This window comes from Myxine glutinosa, chromosome 2, assembly GCF_964187855.1.
Source record: "Myxine glutinosa chromosome 2, kmMyxGlut1.1, whole genome shotgun sequence".
Taxonomy (NCBI): domain Eukaryota; kingdom Metazoa; phylum Chordata; class Myxini; order Myxiniformes; family Myxinidae; genus Myxine; species Myxine glutinosa.
The window spans coordinates 177,199,852-177,225,445 of NC_136262.1; the positions used below are offsets into that span (position 1 = coordinate 177,199,852).

At 42.5% G+C, this 25,594-nt stretch overlaps 1 protein-coding gene across 2 annotated transcripts in view; it reads right to left on the reverse strand.

Annotated features, from left to right (window-relative positions):
• ITGA11 (integrin subunit alpha 11) overlaps positions 1-25,594 on the reverse strand; it is a 206,370-nt gene that overhangs the window by 155,347 nt on the left and 25,429 nt on the right. For both annotated transcript variants that reach the window (XM_068108969.2, XM_078771963.1), the window contains exon 3: positions 5,647-5,759. In XM_068108969.2, the coding sequence (XP_067965070.2) occupies positions 5,647-5,759 (113 nt within the window). The remainder of the gene's footprint in view (positions 1-5,646; positions 5,760-25,594) is intronic.

Consider the following 25,594-nt stretch of genomic DNA (forward strand, 5'->3'; position numbering starts at 1 on the left):
ATTTCTAAATGCAGTTGGGGGATGTGTCCTCGATGAGGTTTTTGGTAAAGTGGGCAAGTTTTCTGTGTAGTTGGAGTCAGATGTGGAAGAGTTTTTAAACTGTATCGGGGCGGTCACGAGGCGGTCACGGATTTTCGATCGGGGCGGTCACTGGATCGGGGCGGTCACGGATTTTCGAAGCTGTTCCACGATCTTCACGCACGCTCGAAGCGAAGTCATTGTCACATTTGTATTCTTGTCTAAACGGTTTATCTTACGTGTGTGTACCTTTTAAGTGTCCCTCGGAAGTTTTATCGGGGTTAATCTTTCATACCTGTAAAAAATAGTCGAGTATCTCGTGCCGCGCGCGGCCACGCGGCCTAGTTGTTGAAGCTTCCGACCAGGAGGCTTGGTTTCTCTCCGGGCATCCAAAGTGGTTATTTTTTCATTCGTGTGTTTGTCAAATTTCAACTCGTTACTTTATCGTCCATGCTTTATTGTTTGTTTATAGTTAGTTTTGGTTTGAATTTCCTGTAACTCGTAATTAATTAATCCTGTTCTGCGCCTCGTGTGTGGCCTTGTACCCCTGTCGGTGTTTGTTAACTTAAGTCCCCTACATCGTGTTTTGCTTGGCTCTCAGTTTTTCCCTTCTACACCGAACGTAATACTCTCTGTCTAACGTTTTAAATCCCCACCCCACCCCACCCACCCCCCCAAAAAAAAACAACAAAAAAATATATATATATATTTTTCCTTTCTCCACGTGTGCCGTTGTCTCATCCTGTACTTTCTGTCCAGGTGTATCGCGGTGCTTTTCGCCCCGCCCCCATTATCTCCTTGCCATCCACCTTTTGCCCTGTTCACGTGACTCGTGGTGGTCCCTCTCGGCTCTCCCCCCGTTGGTATTTTGTGCATATAAGATTATTCACGGTTCTGTTTAAATATTATTTTAAATATGTTTAACCTTTCCGCTTCAGTGGTTTATTCAGTGGTATATTACAACACGCTGTTTTTCTTCCTATTTAAAAGGCTTTTCTCAATTTCCTCTCCAACTCATTCCACGTCAAAAAAAAGAAATTCAATATCTTATACGTCTCCCTCACTACATGGTCTAAATTCACATTCATTCCACCCCTCCTCCATCGTTCTGAATCGGATTGCTAACTTGAAAATCACAACAAACCCAATTTGTTATCAATGTTCGTCTTTCATTAATCATCCACTTTCTAAACTCCCCTCTTGCCCCTCCCATCCAAATCCCCCCCCTTGCACCTACACTCCTAAACTCCCCCCTTGCCCCTCCCCTCCAAATCCCCCCCTTGCACCTACACTCCTAAACTCCCCCCTTTCCCCTCCACTCTTAAACTCCCCCCTTGCCCCTCCACTCCTGAACTCCCCCCCTGCCCTTCCCCTCATAAACTCCTCCCTTGCCCCTCCCCTCCAAATCCCCCCCCCTTGCCCCTACACTCCTAAACTCCCCCCTTGCCCCTCCACTACTAGACTCCCCCCTTGCCCCTCCCCTACTAAAGTCCCCCCTTGCCCCTCCCCTCCAAATCCCCCCCCTTGCCCCTCCACTCCTGAACTCCCCCCTTGCCCTTCCCCTCATAAACTCCTCCCTTGCCCCTCCCCTCCAAACCCCCCCCTTGCCCCTACACACCTAAACTCCCCCCTTGCCCCTCCACAACTAGACTCCCCCCTTGCCCCTCCCCTCCTAAACTCCCCCCTTGCCCCTCCCCTCCTAAACTCCCGCCTCACTCCTCCCCTTCAAAACTCCCCCCCAACTCCTCCCATTCAAATCTCCCCCCATACCATTCCTCTCAAATTCTCCCTCCTCCCCCCTCCTCAAAGTTGCCTCCTCCCCACCTCGTCTCACTTCTATCTCATGCCTCCACCCCCCCCCCCCAACCTTCTACTGTCCCATGCCCCCCCTCAAACAACCCCTCACTCTGCCTCATCCCTTCACCACCAAACCTTTCATCCTCCTCATCCTTCCCTTTCTTGGAACTCTTCTGTAATCTCTGACACACTATCAACTGCTCTCCCTACCTCCCCCTCTCATCCTTCATCTTACCCTACTCCTCCCCTCCCCTGTCCTGTACCCGATGCTCCCCCTCTCTCTTCTTTAACGGTATGGACCTCAAACATCCGGGGCCTTCGCTCAAACCTGACCGATCTCTCCATACAGGTTGCTTCTGACAATCCAGACTTGATCTGCTTAACAGAGACTTTCCTCCTTCAAGATGTCTCTGATTCCTCAATATCTCTTCCTGGTTACTCCCTCTTCCGGTATGATAGACCTGAGCCTCGTCCTGGTGGTGGGGTGGCTATCTTTATCAAAAACTCTCTTCCTCACTCTCCTTGCACTGCCCTCTCTCTTCCTCACCCCCAGGAGTACCTCTGGCTACGGCTTCCTCTCCGCTCCCACCTTTTGTTAATATGTGTTCTGTACCGTCCCCCAAACAGTGATGACTCAATTTACATTTCACTCTCTGACAACATGGACCAACTTCTATCCACTCATCCCAACTCTCTCTTCCTCATATGTGGTGACTTCAACTGTCATCATGCCACCTGGTTTGGTGTGGGTTCCTCTCTCAACAGTCATGGCACCTCAGCAAAGGACTTCTGTGACTCACTGGGATTGACACAATCTGTCAATTTCCCGACCCGGATCTCAGCCAATGGAGTTTCTTCTCTTCTAGACTTGGTTATGACAAACTTCCCTGCTAATGTCTGCTGCTCTTCTTCTGCTCCAATCGGTTCTTCTGATCATGTGCTTGTCAAAGTGGACATCTCTCTGGCCATTCTCAGAGAGCCTCCTCAGCGTCGAAGAGTCTGGCATTTCACTCAGGCCGACTGGGACGGGCTTCAAGCAGCCATCAATCGTCTGGATTGGTCTCCCATCTCCACTGCCTCTGACATCAATTCTTCCTGGGAATTCTTCCAAAGCAAACTGATCTCTCTCATGCACAGATTTATCCCATCTCGTCTTCAGTTGTCTTACCCTTCCTCCCGTCCATGGTACACCGAATCTTGTGGTGAGGCAGTTGCCCTGAAACAACTTGCCTTTGCCTCTTGGAAGGCTAATCCAACTGAAGGCAATCTCAGTTCCTTCCACCAAGCTCGGAACAAGTGTGTGTCTACCCTCAGGAGTGCCAGGAAGCACTATCTCTCCTCACTCAAGAACGAACTCTCAAACCTGTCTCCTTCCTCCAAATCCTGGTGGCGTCTGGTCAAATCCGTTTCTGGTGTTTGTTCCCCCTGCATCCCCTCCCTTACCTCAAATGGCCACACAGTTGACATCGCACGTGACAAAGCCGAATGCCTCAACTCTGTGTTTGCCTCAAAATCTTTAGTCCCAAACCCATCTCTCTCTGTTCCCACCTTTCCCAGTCGAACCCAACTGCTCCTGGACTCTGTGTCCTTCTCTCCTGACAAGGTGGAGGAGTTTTTGTCTAACCTCGACTCTGATTCTGCAACTGGACCAGACGGCATCAGCCCACGGGTCCTAAAATCCTGCTCTGCCGCTCTATCTCACCCTCTCTCTGTTCTTTTCACCCTATCTTTTGCTCAAGGTCATCTGCCAGCATCCTGGAAATCAGCAAACATTACCGCTTTACACAAAAAAGGTGCAAAAACAGATCCTTTTAACTACAGACCAATCAGCCTGCTCCCAATTATCAGCAAAGTCATGGAATCCATCATTGCTTCGGATATGAAATCTTTCCTCTTCTCCAATGGCTTGATCTCTGATCATCAATTTGGATTCAGACCAGGTCACTCTACTCTGGACATGCTGCTTCTCCTGTCTCAACAATGGATGGAGGTCCTCAATGCCAAACAGGAAATCAGAGCTGTCTCCCTTGACATATCACGTGCCTTCGATACGGTCTGGCACCCAGCTCTGCTCACCAAACTCTACTCCTATGGTATCCATGGAAATCTCCATGCATGGCTTGCGGACTTCCTCTCTGGTCGTAGTCAACGTGTGGCCCTGAATGGATTTCTCTCATCTCCCCTTCCTGTTCAGGCTGGAGTTCCCCAAGGCAGTGTGCTGGGCCCTGTGCTTTTTCTGGTCTTTATCAATGATCTCTCCGACTCTCTGGAAAATCCTCTCTATCTCTTTGCTGATGACTCCACTCTCTGCCGCTCCATTCTTCTTCCCTCAGATCGGCAGTCTGCAGCCTCCTCACTCTCTGAAGACCTGGACAAAATCACAGACTGGTCAAACAAGTGGAACATGTCTTTCAATCCTGACAAATCTCACACTCTTACTATGTCTCTCCGAAAAGATCGACTGGACAACCCTCCCATCTACTTTCTCAACAATCCTCTCCAAGAAGTTCTGTCGCTCAAGCTTTTGGGTCTCACTATCTGCCATGATCTTTCTTGGGAAAACCACATTTCCAAGCTGGCCTGCAAAGCCAGTCGCCGACTGGGCATCCTCCGTCGTGCGAAGTCCTTCCTAGGCACACCTGAGCTCCTCACCACATACAAGGCTTTCATCCGCAGCTCAATGGAATACTGTTCTCCCCTATGGGCTGGTGCTCCTGCCTCACACCTAGCTCGGCTTCACGCTGTTGAAACCAACGCTTTCAGAATCATTGGAATCTCCCGTGATGAAGCTATCTCTGAGGGCCTTTCACTCACTCACCGCAGGCAGGTAGGTGGTCTTTCTGTCTTCTACCGACTCCTCTCCGGCCTTGCTCCCCCAGCTCTCTCTGTGCTCTGTCCCCCAAATATTCCTACAGGTCGCACAAGATCTGCCAGCAAGCCTCTGATGGTTAAACTGCCGAAATCTCGGCTCTCTGCTCACCTTCACTCCTTCATTCCTCTTTTCTCCCGCCTCTGGAACAAACTCCCACACTCCCTTCAATCCCACTCCTCCCTCTAGGTCTTTAAAACAGCTGTTCACCACCATCTCTTATCTTCCCCCATCCAAAACCTTGATCTTTTCTACCCCCACTAATTCACCCCAGATCCACCTTGTTTGTAATTCCAACTTCTTTCCTGGTAGTCCTGGCAGTGTCCATATGTTTTATGCCTCTCCCACCCCCTTTCCCATGCCTCCCCCCCAAAGCCCTCTCCCTCCCACAGATCTCTCGATGTCTCCATGTCTCTCGGTTCCTGCTCTCAAATGTTGTGTTTGTGTCCTTCCCCCTCTCTCCCCATCTTGTCTACCGCTCCCGATGTTATTTGTTTTATGTGTCGGTTTGTCGGTTATGTGTCGGTTTGTCGGTTATGTGTCGGTTTGTCGGTTTGTCTTTCTGTGTGATAAATGTTCGCTCTTTCACGAGCCTCGATCTTGTATACAAAAAAAAAAAAAAAAAAAAAAAAAAACTGCTAAACTGACATAGTTTGTGAAAAGAAAACGTCATATTCTAAGATTTCAAAGAGTGAACTAATTTTAACGAAAAGTTTTGTTTCTGTAAGAACTTGTAAAATGTATATATGCACCCTCCGAAGACTACACACCTGGAGTGTATTGTATTCATGTGGTTCGTATGCAGCTTATATTGTATTTTGTAAGGTAGGTTGATGTGTAGCTGTAACTCATGCAATATAAGAGCGAATCCTAAAATCAAGCCATGAGGGTGAAAAGGTCTGAAATGTGAGAGCATCACATTTCATCTGAGCACATCACAAGAACTCAAACAAACGACTCACGGGGCAGGTGCATTGAAACACAACTGGAGGAGTCCGCATCATTAACCAGACATTTGTAAACATCTCCTTTCCGCTGGTTTGCAGTTCCTTCCCATGGGGAGCCAACCAACAACCTGCGGAGAGATCAAAAGCACCAATTTATTACAATGTGCAATAATTTAATTAAAGTACCTCCCAGCCCCTCAAAAGGTGAATACGTAATAGCTCTCAAGACGAGACCACAACTTTGATTTAAATGCTCTTCATTATATCAAACCATGTGATCATACCGTTGGTTGTTATCTCCATGTGCCGGGTTTTTACAAGGTGGGAGGAAGTTCTCCAATAACTCAAAATCTCCACCTCCTTTTTCGGTAAAGGATCATTATTCATGAACCAGATTGTGAAACTTCATTCTCATAGTTTTGCTGCAAGGGATCTTTTCAGAATCCTCGCTGAACCTCTGACAGTCTTCACTTTTAGCTCATTTGTAGTGATATTCCACGGAATGCTTTTTAAGTACTCAGTAAGGGCTTTCCTGAACATCCCTGTTGCTCCGACTATCACTGGTACAATTTCAACTTTCTTCAATTCCCAAGACCTATTGATCTAATTTTTCAGCTCCTGTTATTTGATCATTTTCCTGGTGTCTGAAGCATTTTGTCCGCCGCAATGCTCCGCCTGCAATGTCCACACTTGATGGTATCATCTCGTCATGTGTGAGCACTATATGTTCATTTTCAAGGATCAGATTTGGTTTGTTTCCATGATTGTTCTGGAACCTCAATGTTGATATGTTTACATATGTGCCAGTGGTTTACTCTACAGATGTTGTCATGTCTTTCTGTGTACAACTGTTGTTGCAAAGAATATGCAAAGACCTTTTGTTCTATGAAAGGGTGAGGATTGTAAGGATCAAGAGGAAAAAGGGGGCAGGGGTACCAGAAGTTAAGTAGTACTCATAAACAATTAGAGTAATGTGAGAGTACACACCTGAGTGCAGTGAAAGACAAACAGACTCTCTGCTTCAGCCTCTTGCTGAGAGATACCAATTTTTCTCAGGGCATTGGATGAAAGTACCTCCAGTAGTGGAGATGGACGACATTATCCCACAGTGGAGAAGTGGGCTACACCGTTTTACATTTTCATGACCTTGTACACAGCAACTGAGAGCATTGAAGTTAAGGAGTAAGGCTTTGCAAAGTACGGTATTCCAAGGTGTTGCCGGACCATAGAGCTTTCAAGCCATGAGACTTGGACCTTGGATTTAGCGTTACAGCTCAAAACCTGCACAGGAACTTTAGTCATTAATGAAAATATGTGCTGAATGGCAATGCTGAACAGACTTGTTTGGGGTTTATATATATTTCAATAACCTAGATATTTAATCTTTGGCAAGTCCATTCCACAATAACTGTGCTCTTCCTCATGCTACACAAATATACCATTAAAATTCTGCTATCAGGAAACACAGCTTAAAACGTCAGCACAGCCTTGCCCACAGCACTGAGTGGGAGGAGAAAATAAGTGAACATTGTTTCTACATCTGATCGTAGACTATGTAGCCTACTTCACTCTAATTACAAAATATTTCCTCTGTATTCCACCAGGAGAAGGCCTGGGCCCTCCCCTGGAATCCCCTCTCCCCTCCAGTCACAGAAACCTATCTGTTTAATTGTATAGTAACCTCGATCTGAAAACTATGTGACCTCTGGTTCAAGTGTAGTACTCTGTTGATCCGGCTATCTTCTAATGCCCTTGTCCATACATGTAAAAGTACATTGATGCCCTGTGATGTTGTTCTACTTGTGATATATGTATAACAAACTATCATGGGCACTACAGAGCATGTTCTATTCTTCACATTCCAGTACAAATAATGTAAGGTACACTTGAGTGCTGTTAGAAATAACAGGTTCTAGATGCGGTGTGTTCTTCTGGCTCAAAAAACCAACTTTTCTAATATTGACGCAAGGCTTTGAGAAGTAGATTACCATCATATTCAGATTTCACTGCAGCCTAGGCCAAGCATCACACGGTCCCCAAAGCATGTTGAGCAGAGTCTAAAAATGCACGTCAACTGAAAAAATCCACTCTGCAGCAAAATTTAAAAACTGTGCAGCAAGAGGAAACGCGTATGCTGGCAACAAAAGATAAGCGCCGACATGAGCACGGTTCAGAAAGCAGGGCATCACAACAATGATGGCGAAGAGGGTTTTTTTTGGTTTTGTTTGATTTTTTGTATACAGAGTCGAGGCTCGTGAAAGAGCTAACATTTATCAAACAAACAAATCAAACAAACAAGCAAACAAAGTATATAAAAAGGGGAGCGGTCGACAAGATGGGGAGAGAAGGGGAGGAAGCACACAAACACAACATTTGAGAGCAGGGACATCGGGAGATGTGTGGGAGGGAGAGGGCCTGGGGGGAGGCAGGATAGGTATAAAACGCAAGGACACCAAGGACTTCCAGGAAAGAAGTCGGCACCTCAAAAAAGTGGATTTGGGGTGAAATTAGCGGGGGTAGAAAAGATCAAGGTTTTGAATTGGGGAAGATAAGAGATGGTGGTGAACAGCCGTTTTAAAGACCTGGAGGGAGGAGTGGGATTGAAGAGAGTGAGGGAGTTTGTTCCAGAGGCGGGAGAAAAGAGGAATGAAGGAGTGAAGGTGAGCAGAGAGTCTTGCTTTTGGCAGTTTAACCATAAAATGGTTGCAGGCATATCTTGTGCTACCTGCAGGAATATTTGGGGGACAGAGCCCAGAGAGAGCTGGGGGAGCAAGGCCGGAGAGGAGTCGGTAGAAGACGGAAAGACCACCAACCTGCCTGCGGTGAGTAAGTGAAAGGCCCTCGGAGATAGCGTCATCGCGGGAGATTCCAATGATTCTGAACGCTTTGGTTTCAACAGCGTGAAGACGAGCTAGGTGTGAGGCAGGAGCACCAGCCCAGAGGGGAGAGCAGTACTCCATTGAGCTGCAGATGAAGGCCTTGTATGTGGTGAGGAGCTCAGGTGTGCCAAGGAAGGACTTCGCACGACGGAGGATGCCCAGTCGGCGACTGGCTTTTGAGGCCAGCTTGGAAATGTGGTTTTCCCAGGAAACATCATGGCAGATAGTGAGACCCAAAAGCTTGAGTGACAGAGCTTCTTGGAGAGGATTATTCAGAAAGTAGATGGGAGGGTTGTCCAGTCGGTCTTTTCGCAGAGACATCGTAAGAGTGTGAGATTTGTCAGGATTGAAAAACATGTTCCACTTGTTTGCCCAGTCTGTGATTTTGTCCAGGTCTGCAGAGAGTGAGGAGGCTGCAGACTGCTGATCTGAGGGATGAAGAATGGAGCGGCAGAGAGTGGAGTCATCAGCAAAGAGATAGAGAGGATTTTCAAGAGAGTCAGAGAGATCATTGATGAAGACCAGAAAAAGCACAGGGCCCAGAACACTGTCTTGGGGAACTCCAGCCTGAACAGGAAGAGGAGATGAGAGAAACCCATTCAGGGCCACACGTTGACTACGACTAGAGAGGAAGTCCGCCAGCCATGCGTGGAGATTTCCATGGATACCAAAGGAGGAGTGTTTGGTGAGCAGAGCGGGGTGCCAGACCGTATCGAAGGCACGTGATATGTCGAGGGAGACAGCTCTAATTTCCTGTTTGGCATTGAGGACCTCCATCCATTGTTGAGACAGCAGAAGCAGCATGTCCAGAGTAGAGTGACCTGGTCTGAAACCAAATTGATGATCAGAGATCAAGCCATTGGAGAAGAGGAAAGATTTCATATCCGAAGCAATGATGGATTCCATGACTTTGCTGATAATTGGGAGAAGGCTGATTGGTCTGTAGTTGCTAGGATCTGTTTTTGCACCTTTTTTGTGCAAAGCGGTGATGTTGGCTGATTTCCAAGCAGATGGCAGTTGACCTTGAGAAAAAGAGAGGGTGAAGAGAACAGAGAGAGGGAGTGAAAGAGCGGAAGAACAGGATTTTAGGACCCGTGGGCTGATGCCGTCAGGTCCAGTTGCAGAATCAGAGTTGAGGGTTGACAGAAACTTTTCCACCTTGTCAGGAGGAAAGGACACGGAGTCCAGGAGCAGCTGGGTACGACTGGGTATGGTGGGTACAGAGAGGGATGGGTTTGGGACACAAGATTTAGAGGCAAACACAGAGTTGAGGCATTCAGATTTTTCACGTGCGGAGTCAACTGTGTAGCCGTTTGAGGTGAGGGAGGGGATGGAGGGGGAACAAACACCAGAAACAGATTTGACCAGACGCCACCAGGATTTGGAAGAGGGAGACAGATAAGAGAGTTCGGTCTTGAGAATGGAGAGATATTGTTCCCTGGCTCTCCTGAGGGTGGACACACACTTGTTTCGGGCTTTGTGAAAGGAAATGAGATTTCCTTCCGTTGGATTTGCTTTCCAGGAGACGAAGGCAAGTTGTTTCTGGGCAACAGCCTCACCACAAGATTCCGTGTACCATGGATGGGAGGAAGGGTATGACAACTGAAGACGAGATGGGATAAATCTGTGCATGAGAGAGAGCAATTTACTTTGGAAGAATTCCCAGGATGAGTTGATGTCAGAGGTGGTAGAGATGGGAGACCAGTCCAGATGATTGATAGCTGCTTGAAGACCGTGCCAGTTGGCCTGAGTGAAATGCCAGACTCGTCGACGCTGAGGATGCTCTCTGAGAATGGTCAGAGAGATGTCCACTTTAACAAGCACATGATCAGATGAGCCGATTGGAGCAGAAGAAGAGCAGCAGACATTTTCAGGGAAGTTAGTCATAACCAAGTCCAGAAGAGAAGATGCTCCGTTGACTGAGATCCGGGTTGGGAAATTGACAGATTGTGTCAGTCCCAGTGAGTCGCAGAAGTCCTTTGCTGAGGAGCCATGGCTGGTGAGAGAGGTACCCACACCCAGCCAACTGGCATGGTGACAATTGAAATCACCACATATGAGGAAGAGAGAGTTGGGATGAGTGGATAGAAGTTGGTCCATATTATCAGACAGCGAGATGTAGATGGAGTCATCACCGTTTAACTGGATGCATCGTCATTATTACCGGCAATGATCTGCTCAAAGTAAAATCAGTTCACCCTTCTCATTCAGAAAGATAAGTGTAACAGCATTGAAACAAAATACGTGTTCGACACATTTCAATTTTGAGTCCAAGATCAATGGAAAAGCAATAAACAAAGCGACAATATAGAGAAAGCCATTCAACCATCACCAGGCAGTATGACATCAATATATAGTTTGAGAAAGTCACACTTGATCATCATCATCAATATTATCATCCAGGATGACTATTTTGTCCTCTGAGGCTGATCATCTCGAATTTGATTCCAAGCTAACAAATTATTTCAGCAAACAAAATTTTGTACAAAAAGATCAGTTTGCAGTTATCACTTGCCATGCTTAATCACTTTATTTGTCGGTTATGCTTGTACAGGGTGTCCCAAAACTACTGCAGTGATTTTGATTTTGAATATTTTGTAAATGCCAATTCCTAACAATGTGATTTTTTGGGGAACTGATGCTCTCTCTAACCCTGGAGATTTACTATGAATATATGGACAGATGAAGAACGTGCTGCAATTGTTGAACTGTACTTCCGAAATGGAAATTCAATTGTTCAAGCGCAGTGAGCCTACAAATTACTACACTACTGTTGGGACACCCTGTATTAACAGTAAAAGCCAGACTAGGTGGTGTGGTCGTCCACTCTGAATCTGTGAGGTCAGTGGTTCAAATCACAGCCAAGTCATACCAAAGACTTTAAAAATGGTACGTGTTGCTTCCTTGCTTGACGCTCATCATTTTAAAGGATAATACCATGGACAATCCCCAGAGTGTGGCATCCATGAGGAAGCTTGCATTCGTGCTGGACCTGAGTGCACCCTTAGGACTTACACATCGCCTTCCAATCTCCATCCTATCTTCACATTTTCCTTCATGTACCTCTTCTACAAATACCTGTCCCCTCCCTATTTTGCACAAAATGACTATACCTATTGCCGTCAGGCAGGCAGTTACGTATGTTATTGTTACAGCATAGCCTGTAGGGCAATGTTGTCTAGAACAGTGTTTGTCAGTAACTTTAAAAAAAAATTAAGTCATTAATTGGATAATTAAATAATTAATCGATTAATTGATTAATCAATAAATCCAAAATATCCTTTATAGCCGCATCACTTCGTCACTATCATGTTCAAATATTAGCTCTTACCTCAAAAGGTGCCTGAGATATTGCCCAGATGAGAAAGAAAATAAATAAGTGATTAATAATGAAAATAAATAAATTATAATCGTAAAATAATTAAATTATTAATCAATTGGATAATAGAATACCTAAACCACCACCGTTTCATCCCAATCTGTAACTTTAAAAAAATAATTAAGTCATTAATCGAATAATTAAATAATTGATTTATCAATAAATCAAAAATACCCTTTACAGCCAAATCAATTGGTCATTGTTGTGTCCAAATATCAGCTTCCTAGCTCAAAAGGTGCCTGAGATAATGGCCAGAAGAGAAAGGAAATAAATAAGTTCTTAATTAGTTGATAAAATATATATAAATAACCACCTTTAAAGGCCATTTTTCCCCGCAAAGCAGGGGTTGGCCTTTTTCGGGAACCGTGGTTGTTGTTGTTTTTTGGTCCCCTTTTTGAAGCAATGTTTTACGGCCGGATGCCCTTCCTGATGCCAACCCTTTTTGCCGCCTTTAACGACAAACAGGGAATTACCAGTGAACTGGTACTCAATCTGATAATAATCAGATTTAATACCGTTTTAATATCAGTGAACTGATTTAATAATCAGATCAGTGAACTGATAATAATTGTACACCGCTCCTTTCCTATGCCATCTCCAGGCATTGCAAATCGTCATTGCCGGGCACCAAAGGGGGCTCGGCAGTGACGCACGCTGAAAGAGAGTACTCAGTTTTCACTCTGGTTGTTTGTTGTACACCGCTCCTTTCCTATGCCACCTCCAGGCATTGCAAATCGTCATTGCCGGGCACCGAAGGGGGCTCGGCAGTGACGCACGCTGAAAGAGAGTACTCAGTTTTCACTCTGGTTTCTTGTTTGTTTTCTTGGTTGTCCGGACGATATCTCAGCCATCCTTTGAGCTAGGAAGCTGAAATTTCGGCACAGTAGTGAGCAAGTCCTCTGTCAAATACGGTATTTTTTGTTTTTTGAATAATCAATTAATTGAGGAGTTATTTAATTATTAGCGTTTAATTAAGTACTTATTTAATTAATTAAATTTCATTTATCTTCTGACCATTATTAACTCAGGCACCTTTTGAGTTAGGAAGCTGATATTTGGACATGCCAATGACCAGGTGATTTGGCTGCAAAGGATATTTTTGATTTATTAATTAATCAATTAATCGATTAATTATTTAATTATTCGATTAATGACAAAAAAAAATTTTTTTTTTAAGTTACAGATTCTGATGAAATAGTGGTAGTTTATGTGTTCTCTGACCAAATTGATTAATAATTTAATTTTTTTATGATTATTATTTATTTATTTTCATTATTAATCATTTATTTATTTTCTTTCTCATTTGGCCAATATCTCAGGCACCTTTTGAGCTGGGAAGCTAATATTTGGACATGAGTGACCAAGTGATGTGGCTATCAAGGATATTTTTGATTTATTGATTAATCATTTCATCTATTAAGTATTTATTGATTAATCGATTAATTATTTATTGAGTAATCAATTAATTATTTAATTTTTTATAAATGACTTATTTAATTAAATTTCTAAAAGATACATCTTCGGATGAAGCACTACTGGTTTAGTTATGCGATTAGCCAATTGATTATGAAAATATTTTGTGATAATCTTTTATTGATTTTAATTATACAATTAATCAATCAATTAGTGTACACCTCTCCCTCCCAATGCAGCCTCAATGAGCTGCACTGCGGTATTGCCGGGCGCCGGAGGCGCCCCGGCAATGCCGCGCTGCAGCATATTTAATTATTTGGCATGGGGCGGTGTACTTTGAATGTATGTGTACTTGTTTGTTTTCTTTCTTGGTTGTCCGGACGATATCTCAGCCATCCTTTGAGCTAGGAAGCTGAAATTTCGGCACAGTAGTGAGCAAGTCCTTTGTCAAATACGGTATTTTTTGTTTTTTGAATAATCAATTAATTGAGGAGTTATTTAATTATTAGCGTTTAATTAAGTACTTATTTAATTAATTAAATTTCATTTATCTTCTGACCATTATTAACTCAGGCACCTTTTGAGTTAGGAAGCTGATATTTGGACATGCCAATGACCAGGTGATTTGGCTGCAAAGGATATTTTTGATTTATTAATTAATCAATTAATCGATTAATTATTTAATTATTCGATTAATGACAAAAAAAAATTTTTTTTTTAAGTTGCAGATTCTGATGAAATAGTGGTAGTTTATGTGTTCTCTGACCAAATTGATTAATAATTTAATTTTTTTATGATTATTATTTATTTATTTTCATTATTAATCATTTATTTATTTTCTTTCTCATTTGGCCAATATCTCAGGCACCTTTTGAGCTGGGAAGCTAATATTTGGACATGAGTGACCAAGTGATGTGGCTATCAAGGATATTTTTGATTTATTGATTAATCATTTCATCTATTAAGTATTTATTGATTAATCGATTAATTATTTATTGAGTAATCAATTAATTATTTAATTTTTTATAAATGACTTATTTAATTAAATTTCTAAAAGATACATCTTCGGATGAAGCACTACTGGTTTAGTTATGCGATTAGCCAATTGATTATGAAAATATTTTGTGATAATCTTTTATTGATTTTAATTATACAATTAATCAATCAATTAGTGTACACCTCTCCCTCCCAATGCAGCCTCAATGAGCTGCACTGCGGTATTGCCGGGCGCCGGAGGCGCCCCGGCAATGCCGCGCTGCAGCATATTTAATTATTTGGCATGGGGCGGTGTACTTTGAATGTATGTGTACTTGTCAAGTAATTAATCAGTTAATTGATTAATCAAAAAACAAAAAAATACCGTTTTTGCCAAAGCACTTCCTCACTATTGTGCCAAAATTTCAGCTTCCTAGCTCCCTAGGATGGCTGAGATATCGCCCGGACAAACAAACAAACAAGAAAACAAACAAGAAACCCGAGTGAAAACTGAGTACAGTACTCCCTTTCAGCGCGCGTCAATGCCGTGCCCTCTCCGGGGCCCGGCAATGACGTCATGCAGCTTCTGGAGATGGCATAGGAAAGGAGCGGTACAATAACCTTCTGTGGAACATTTTGGGGTCCCAGCGGGTGTCGTAAGGTATGTAAGGAGGTTTCAGAAATTCCTCAATACAATTATTATTACCTTCGCAAAAGCGGAAGGTTATGTTTTGATCGCTGTGTATTTATTTGTATGTCTGTGTGTGTGTGTGTGTGTATGTTATTCGCATAACTCAAAAAGTATTCAACCGAATTGCATGAAATTTGGTGGGATGATTGGTTATTATACGGGACACATTTGATTAGATTTTGGGAGCAATCGGGTCAAAGGTCAAGGTCAAGGTCACGAAAAGGTCAAAATCGTATTTTTACCATAGCGCGGTCAATTTTTATCCAATTGGCATGCAACTACTGCCAAAATGTTCAGAATTCAATGCCCGATCTTGTGATATACGACATGACCCAGTGAAGACATTACCCTTGTTAGCGGTTGGGGGTCAAAGGTCAGGGGGGTCACGACCTTGCAAAATGTGCGTTTTTTGTCATAACTCGGTCAATTCTTATCCGATTTGCATGAAATCAGCACCAAACTGTTCACTGTTCTGTTCCCTACACTCCCATGCCAAGTACAGAACAGTAGCTGCGGCGAAGGTATGCGCTCTACCGAGTGCCCGTTCTAGTTTTGAAATGCGATCGACATGGACCTTGCTCCTGAATCCGGAAGTGAATAGATTATGTCGTTTCATTTGGCTGACAATATCTCAATACAATCGTGATTTAACATTATATTTTGATACATTAACATTATAGTATTAATTTGTGATTGGAATGATTAATGATGCTGTTTGGAATGAAAATATAGAGAACGTGCTGTCAATGCCTGATGTTTGACTGAAAGTGGCACCGGAATGTGGAATTTATTGGTCCATCATTTGCCATTCGCCGTTTTTTACCCAAGTCATTCACGAACCGGCTATCCATGCTTGAAGTCAAAAAAAATTAATACATTATTTGCTGACTGATATCCCCACCCAGATCATGCTATCCTCTTCAACTAAAGTATCAAAGAAGCCTGGCTACGCCGTTATTAGGCTATCCGTCTTGTTTTTCTTGCGTTACAGATTTGAAATGGAAGCCAGTGCATTTTGATGCTGAAGTGAAGATACAGCGCAGGTAGAAATTAGGTAGATTAGGTAGAAACGAATGTCAAACCACTCAGGATAACCTTTGCCAGGAAACTGCTTCGGCAGCACCGACGCTCTGTAACAGAGAATGGTACATCAAAATCAGATACCTTAGGTGTCCAGCTAGTGCAGTACCATACTCTGGCTGCCCTCATCCCCCATTGACATCATAGCATACCCTGGTTAGTCTCATTGTACAGTAAGAAGAGATTCCCCATTTGTTTACAATTGGAAATGTTTGGCCGATGGGATGTTTGTGTCCTCTCGTTTACAAACCAAACTTCATTTTTGATTGCATAACCATACAAAAGAAGAAAATGTGCTCAGCATTTCAAGGTGTCCTCCTGGGGTTTGGATGGCAGCGAGCCGAGTGTTCTGCAACAAATAGCCACAAGAGTTTGACGATGGATGGTGCAGGAGATTTTTTCCACAGACCGGTCTTTTACAATTCATCATTTGCGTCATCGCTCCCAATGAACCAACGACATCTATCAAACAGATTTGTGATGGTCATCCTTGTTGGTATTGCTGGATACAAAGGGAAAACATTGAGTGATCACTGACTTTGAAGGAACATGCCAGACACATGAGCTGCACTGACACCCTAATGTAGACAATTACTTCACTTTGGCTTTATCAATTCAACTGTGTTAATGTCTCATCAAAGGGGAAAAGCAAGGTGTACGCTTGTAAACAAATGGGGAATCTCTTCTTACTGTACAATGGGACTAACCAGGGTATGCTATGAGGACACGGGGTATGAGGGCAGCCAGAGTATGGTACTGCACTAGCTGGACACCTAAGGTATCCGATTCTGATGTACCATTCTCTGTTACAGAGCGTCAGTGCTGCCAAAGCAGTTTCCTGGCAAGGGTTATTCTGGGAGGTTTACCATTTCCTTCCCAGCACTTAGACATGGCAGGAATTTGTAATTTGGCCAGGGTACCGGTGATAACTCACCTACTCTTAGTGAAGGACATGGTGGGATCTTTAACATACACCAAATAATGATAGTAGATGAGACACCCGGCTTAACAGCCATTCAACGGATGGCACACACACTGAAGAATCACCATGCCTGTGAAGCACCGGCATGACAGTATGTCAAGGATGAGACACCCGGCTTAACAGCCATTCAACGGATGGCACACACACTGAAGAATCACCATGCCTGTGAAGCACCGGCATGACAGTGTGTCAATCTATCCTTGCCTAGTGTGCTGCGGCGTGCACAGCGGAATGTCTGTTATGCTGGCCGAGTGTGCATATGATTAGCTCTGTGGCTCTTGCACTTTATCAAATTTTTCCTCAATCGAAGTTGATTATTATATGATTTTTTTGTTTGTTTTCATTCATTATTCTGTTACTGCAACATAATTTATGTCCACAAAGTAAAGTTAGAGGTAGAGAGAGGAAAGGAAAAGGAAATGAAGATGGGCAAAGAAATGCAACAAGTAGATAAAAAGGTGAAGAGGTGGAATTCAAAAGTGATGGAAATACAGATGGAAAAAGATAGACAGTAAACATGAGGAACGAGTGAAGAAAACAAATAATTATAAGGAGAAAAAGAATAACAATGAAATATAGCTACTGCATTTAAATTGTATTTGTACATCAAGAAAAAGGACTTTCTCCCGTGTTGATGCCTTTATCATATTTTGCCACCAAAACACCATGTCATATTCAATCTTTTCTCATATAATGGAACTCACCGATTCACGGGGAATGGACACAAAATGGCGAAATCTGTTAAATGAATCTGCTAAATTATTTTCCTTCGTAATCTGATGATGTTCTTTTATAAAAATCTTTCTGCAGTTCCTAATCCAGCGAATAAAAAAAATTAAAAGAATCACTTTTGTCTGTCGTTTTACCCTTTGGCGCCATTCTATTATTAACGGTGCACGAGAAACAACAAAAGGCTCGTGGTGCAAGATAACCTCCACAGCTCAGCTAAAAAAAAAAAACATTCTTGGGAAAAATGCAGGGGCACAGAAAAGGCCCCTTTATATAAGGGTATGTGCCATGTGACAAAGTATAGAAAAGAAGTGACATTCCATAGCTTGTAGAAAATGCCAAACAATACAAAATAAGGGGCATTCAAAAAATCTCGTGTGCATGCTGCACTACCCTTGTGTTCTGAGGAGGAACCAAGTAATGCTCTCGAAAGGTTCATACAAAAGGGTGCCGTACATCTGGCAAATGAAATACATTTACTTCTTCATGCAGTTGTATGAATCAAATTGGCGCCCCTTTATATGAACTTTTATGAAGGAATGCCAATAAAGATTGGGGGCGCTGCGCACCTCCCTTTGATTTATTCATGACGATATAAAAGACTTCAAAAAGTAAGAAGGAAAAAATAATTCAACCCAGATGGGACTCGATTGGGAGTCTGATGCCTTATCCATTAGGCCATTAACCAGCACATTACATTTGGGTAATAATATTTTGAAGAGTTATAAAGTGTGTATATATTTTTATATATTTATTTCTGTATATATATATATATATATATATTTAATTTTAAAGCAAAAGCTATAGCACGTAGGTGGAATTTGTTTTGAAAGCCATTAACTATATCTATTGGCCGATGTATATTTCAAGTTTCAGCAAGTTTCAATGCATAGTCCTCGAGATATGAGTGCCAACACATTTTGGGCGGACGGACAGACAGACGGACGGACGGACAGACACCAACGTGATTTCGAGGGATTTATAAATAAAACTCAAGAATGCATAAATGGACGTTGCTGAAATTTGGAACATGTTACCTCAACGTACAGTCGTGGCCAAAAATAATGGCACCCTTGCACTTTTTTCATATAACTCACAATTTTCTCGAAATATAAGTTGAAGTTGACATAAGTATTTGGTCTCCACAATTCTTTATTTCACTGTTAATATTACAGAACCTTTGTTTTTGATTCAGAACTTAATATATCCTTTTAAATCAGAAAATAAAAAGAAATAGCATTGACAAAATTATTGAGACCATAGACTTAATATTTGGTAGCACAGCCTTTGGACAAAATAACTGCAGTCAAGCACTTCCTATAGCCATGAATGAGCTTCCAACACCTCTCTACCGGCAGTTTGGCCCACTCTTCTTGTGCAAACTGATCCAGTTCTCCCAGATTTGAAGGGTGCCTTCTCCCAACTGCTGTTTAAAGATCTCCCAACAGTTGTTCAATGGAATTTAGATCTGGACACATTGCTGGCCACTTCAGAACAGTCCAGTATTTTGTCTTGAACCATTCCTGGGTGCTTTTTGAAGTGTGTTTGAGGTCATTGTCCTGCTGCAAGACCCATGACCTTCAACGGAGACCCAGCTTTCTGACACTGGGTTGAACATTGCGCTCCAAAATGCCTTGGTAATCTCCTGATTTCATGATGCCATGCATACATTCAAGGCAACCAGTGCCAGAGGCAGCACAGCAACCCCAAAACATCACTGAACCTTCTCCATGTTTGACTGTAGGGAAGGTGTTCTTTTATTTGAAGGCTTAATTTTGTTTTCTGTAAACATAGAGATGATGTGCTTTACCAAAAAGCTCTAATTTGGTCTCATCTGTCCACAGAAAATTCTCCCAGAAGGATTTTGGCTTGTTCATGTGTGTTTTGGCCAACTCCAGTTGGGCTTTCTTATGTCTCTCTCTCTCTCTCAGCAGTGGGGTCCTCCATCAAATCCCCTTCCATTGAGTTGGCAACAGATGGTGTGAGTTGACACTGTCGTACCTTGTCTCTGAAGGTCAGCTTGAATCTGTTTGGCAGTTGATCAAGGTGCTCTCTCCACCATGCAAACAATCCTTTGCTACAATCTTCAATCAAATTTTCTCTTGCGGCCACGTCCAGGGAGGTTGGCTACAGTGCCATGGGCCTTAAACTTCCTGACAACATTGCGTATGGTGGACACATGAACAACAAGGTCTCTGGAGATGGACTTGTAGCCTTGAGATTGTCCATGCTTGGCTACAATCTTGTGTCTGACCTCCTCAGGCAATTCTCTGGTTTTCTTTCTTTTCTCCATGCTCATTGTGATGCACAGTGACACAAAACAGCAGAATGACTTCTTTTCTCTATTCAAACTGGTTGAATGAGTGATTTTTATATTGCAGGCACATGCAACTCACCACAGGTGAGTTCAATTCCAAAGTAAAGGAGAATCACCTGCTTGAAATCTAATTATTTCTAACAACTTCTAAAAGGTGCCAATAATATTGTCCGGGCCATTTTAGGATTTCTGTGTGGAATAAGCCAAGATTTAGTAATTTTTTCAGCTTTTTTTGTTTTGTTCCACTGCAAACCAAAGAAATACATATGTGGATACCAAAATATTTTATAATTTCAACAATTTTCTGGAAGAAATGGTGCATTATTTGAAAAAAGTGCAAGGGTGCCAATATTTTTAGCCACGACTGTACAAAGGATTTACTTCTGAAATTTGCAGCCAATTTCATCCAGTAGAAGCCGAGAAACTTAATTTCAGTCCCCATGTAAAAGCTGCATGCAGAGAAATGATCCCTTATATAAAGGGAGGGGTGCTTTGCGCCTCCCTTTGATATTGGTCGAAATTAAGCCCCGCGATAACTGAATCGGTACATAAAGACTTTTCCACCACTGTTCAAAAGCCACGATATTAAGGGTTTACTGTACATATACTGTATATTAGTGAGACATGCTTGCAGACTACAAACAGATACTCGGGTGCACCCTATACATGCACACATAATAAATACAAACTATATATATTTGACAAAGTGGATTGTGGTTGCATTTTGCAAGCAGCTAAATAACTCAAGTAAATCAAAAATGAGTGAACAAAATGAGCTCTTTATTTTAAAGCAGCCATAATAATGTTTACGTAAATAAGTCTAAAGTTAAAACGTAAAACGATTGTTTACACTTATGGGTTGCTAAGCAAAGCTAAAAGGTGGTGTTTATGATTCCAAGGCGAAGGTGAATGTTAATTAGTGGATCTGGAACTTATAAACCAAAATGGAAAACAAACATTGATTGTCATATTCTTGTAATTGCTCCCACATTCAATTTGAGTTACCATCATGATAAATTAGCAGATCTTTTCTTTTTGCTATGTTGATTGAACTTAGATTAGTAATGATTTATGTTATAAAGTGCTAGAGAAAGTGATTATTGGTCTGATCTGGGTTCATATTGGAACCTAACCAGACAATAAACGCAGTAGCATATGGTACAGTACAGTATAACAGTAATTTTGCATGTTATTAATATACGAAGGAGGTATGTCTGACTGAGTAGACAAAACGCTGTTGCAAAGGATAAATTCCATTTCCAAAAACCTATATTCGGTATCGCAGAGCCATCCTCTTCCCCAAATTCATCCAAGGGGACGAATGTGAGCATGCCTCACCCAGCTGGAGGTCTCCATCCGTCTACCACAGCGGCGCATTGATTTTACAAACGTATCACTTACCGCTTTGCACCATCTGACATTTAAACGTTAAATGTTTACGCCTTGCTATCACTATACATCGTCCGTAAATGACAAAAACTCAAACACTTCAAATCATACTGCCATAAAACCTGGACTCTACGCAGCCATTAGTACCTCCAGGTGGACAGAATGGTATGTTTTCACCGCAACCCCATGACCAGACCCGGTGAGGTAATGGTTAGAGCGTTCGTTATGGGTCTGGAGATTCTGTGTTTCAAACACTGGCTGAGTCAAACCAACAACCTAATTTAAAAATGGAAGTGCTGCTTCCTTGCTTGATGCTTGGTATTGAAAAAGGAAAGCGCACGGCCAAATTATTGTGGGTCATGCTTGACCCAAACAGATGTATACCCACATGACCGTAAGCAGATATTTTTGACCTTTTTACAAATATAAGCTTTGCATTGAAGAGTTCATTTGCATTGCATTGAAGAGAGAGATCATTGAAGAGATCTTTGCATTGAAGAGCCTGGTGTTGGCTTAGCAGTTAGGGTGCCGGCTTGGGATCCTAGGATCCTGGGTTCGAATCCCGATCGATCGCTGAATTAACACCAGTGGGGTTGACTCAGCCTGTCATCCTTCCGAGGTCGGCAAATTGAGTACCAGCTTGCTGGGATGAATGATCACGGTGTGTACCCCGATTTAGAATAGGTACACCGTATCCCTGTGCATCGTAAGAGGTGACCAAGGGTTGGCGTCAGGAAAGGCATCCGGCCATAAAAACATTGCCTCAAACAGGGAACCATGAGCTCATGGGGACCGCAAGGCTAACCCTCGCTCTAGCGGGGAAAAATGGCCTTAAAACGATCATTCATTCATTCATTGAAGAGCTGGAGTTTGCTCAAACAGGTTGCTAAACAACGCTTACACACGCCGAGGAGGCCTCTTCCTCGGCGGTGCGGATGCATTTGTACTGTGTGGTGCATTTCAACACGAGAGTGACGCAAAAAGAAATGAGTAATAAAACGATTGTTTCTCTTGATGTTTGGGATCATTGATTTCGGTAATTTTCGAGGTATGTTTTTTTTTGGTAATTTTCGAAGTATTTTGAGGATCAAATTCCTTGCATTTGCTTTCAATTTGCAGGGACAAAACGATTTTTCTTTATTACGTGTTAATTTCCGGCTTTGTGGATAGTGAATACAGGGAAATATTCATTAACGAAAACATGCTCTGAATGTTTGCTATAGCTCAGGTGCCTCACACAAAGGCCCAACTGTAAATGTGAACATGCGATAGTTAACTTGCCACAGTAGCCTACACCGTCTGTAAAGGATAAATGTTTATGACTTCTTACCACGCTCACTGTACAACATCCGTAAACGCCACAAACACACAGCCATTTCTCTAATCATACCACCATAAAATAGAGAAACACCAGCTCCCTCAGGAAACGATCGTGCCCATGCAATAAAACGTTGACATGCCATCGTCTTGGGATGACCAACCCTGAGGAAAGCGAGGCTGCACTGGCTGATTATTATTTATGGATAATTTTGTTGTGATAATTTGGTTTTGTGATTTTTTTTTTTCCTGTGTTATTGGCTTCGAGTTACATCAGTATGCAAAATTTCAGCTTTGCATTTTTCCCCATCTCATGTTGTAATAACAACAGTGGGCTGACAAGATGGCCTAGCGGTACGCACGTTTGTCTCTAAGCTGTCCAGCCTAGGTTTAAATCCTGACTCAGCTATAAACTGTCATCCTAGTGTTGCAAAGGTAGGGTGATTCACATCAATGTCTGTGCTGTCCCAGGGATGGACGTTAAACAGGCGTCCCGTCTGCCAGCATTCGTTGGTGGATGTTAAAGATCCCACGGTGTCCTTCTTGAAGAGTAGGTGAGCTCTCGCCATCACCATGGCCAAATTACAAATTCAATCAATCAATCAATCATGGTTTTATTATCAATTCGTCGCAGCCAAAGCTGAATTGTGAATGATTTACAACATAACATAAAATACGAGATCATGAAATAAATAAGTCAATAATTTGCAATCACTATAACATACAAATAATTAAAATGAATTAAAAAAATTACTACACTACAACTCCATATTCAGGCATTAATAACATGAAAAATATTCCTCTCCTAACCAGCAGAGGGCACTGCATCAACGACATAGCCGCACCCTCAGCCAATGATACCACCCCGCAGTCTTGTGATGCATACGAACAAAGAAGAAGAATAACAATGGTACAAGTAATTCCATTGAAATCCTTAATTTCATTCATAACTGTTGCATCATTCAGCAACATGTTAAACCTTTTGCTTGCCACGTTTTCTCCATCTGGTTCTGGTTAGTTTATTACTCCTCTTGCAGATTGTCCAACCACATCGAGTATTTTAGGAATGGTCTCTGCTATTACAGAAGAGCTCAAACCACCACACTTACTTTGCTGCCAGAATGGTCTCAGCACCAGGCAGATGAGCAAGCACTTTTTCCCGAGGACAAACACCTCCAGCTAATAATGCTCCAAATAAACACTCGTCGTTTTTTTGCCCAAATTACAACGGCTTTAATATTCCTGTTTGTTTATTTTATTTTTAAAACAAGCACAATTTTTTTCTCCAAAATATCGAGGCTAATGGAAGAATGAGCACGGTGATGGAAGACAAGAGCTGACTATAGGGCAGTGGGGCAACGGTTGGACACAATAAACAAGGGAATGAACGATGAGGAAAACAGGAGAGGATGGGTGTGTGCACTGCAGTACCTGCAAGTCAGAGGGTTGGGTTAAGGGGGGGTTATGGGGGTAAAAAGAAATGTCTTACGGGTTCGAATAACAATCTTACAAACAGGCAAATTGAGAAGATAAAAAAAGATATCTTTAAAAGAAAGATAATTTCTCTCAAATAAACACGTGAGCAAGTCAGAGGAGTGTTGCTAAGTTTAGAGAGTGACATACACGAGCACGGGGCAAGTGGAGCACAAGCCATAGCAATCCATTACATAATATATAGGTAATTGGGGGAGATGGGGAGGTGGGGTTGAGATTAAGCTGGCTATCCTCTCTACAATCAAGTGAACGTTTAAATAAATTTTAAAAGGAGATATTCAATGTACTATAAGTTTCGTCAACAAGGGACTTTGCAAAGTTACATAAAATTATAAATAAATGGAAATACAAATCCTACAGAGCTATGCTAATTATATATGATTTTTTTAATGCGTAATAATTCCTAGTCAGACAATTAAAGAATTAAGTTGATTGGTGATGTATTTGATGTGACAGAGCACAGAGCATCCTGACATTTCGAAGTAATCGATGTTCGTATTTTCTTCAAATAAGATTATTCCTAGACCAAGATAAAACCCCATCACTCAATTTTCATTCGGACATCATGTGAGGCATTGAAAGGACCAAGCTACACACAGCGAATCACAGGTACACTCCGCCCAGGTGTCCCTGGAGCACCCGAGCACAGTTTCTACACAGATGCATGATACATTAGTCAGTCTTAACTGGAGTAGGCAAACCGACCCCAAATTTTACCGTAAAGTCAGGTCAACGTGCGGTCACTCCCGTAACTGAGGAATTACTAAATAAAGCTTTTAGGGATGTCTGCCACTTGCCATTTTCAGATTGAGTCACATGATACAAAACACTCGAGTTATTTTCACAACATTTGTGACGATCACTCGATAACTCTATCCATCTGAGGAAGAGTGCGATATGACGAGGATAATACGACACGAAAGAGAGGAAAACCAAAGCGCAATTTACAAACATCTGAATCTGAGCACCTCAACTATCTGAATTCTCTGGAGGATGTGGTGTTGCTCTTTGTGGAAAATTGCTAAAGCGTTTCATCATAGCCAGATGCCTGGCCCCGCCACAAGCACAGACTCCTAAATTTGAGGCAAAGGCTACTGGCGGCTTTAAAGGCAACCAGGAATAACATGTGGGAGGTAAAGCAAGCTGGAAGCCTTTTGGCAGACGAGGGGTGGCTGGGCTGATTCGAGTGGAATTTCCTTACGGTCACAGTGCAGCCGTCTGCGCTTCGCTCGGATTCTTCAGAGACGAGCTGAAGCTTGTAGACAAAAGATGCAATAGGGAACTTTCTTGCCTTCAACTCGCCCTCAAAACAAGTACA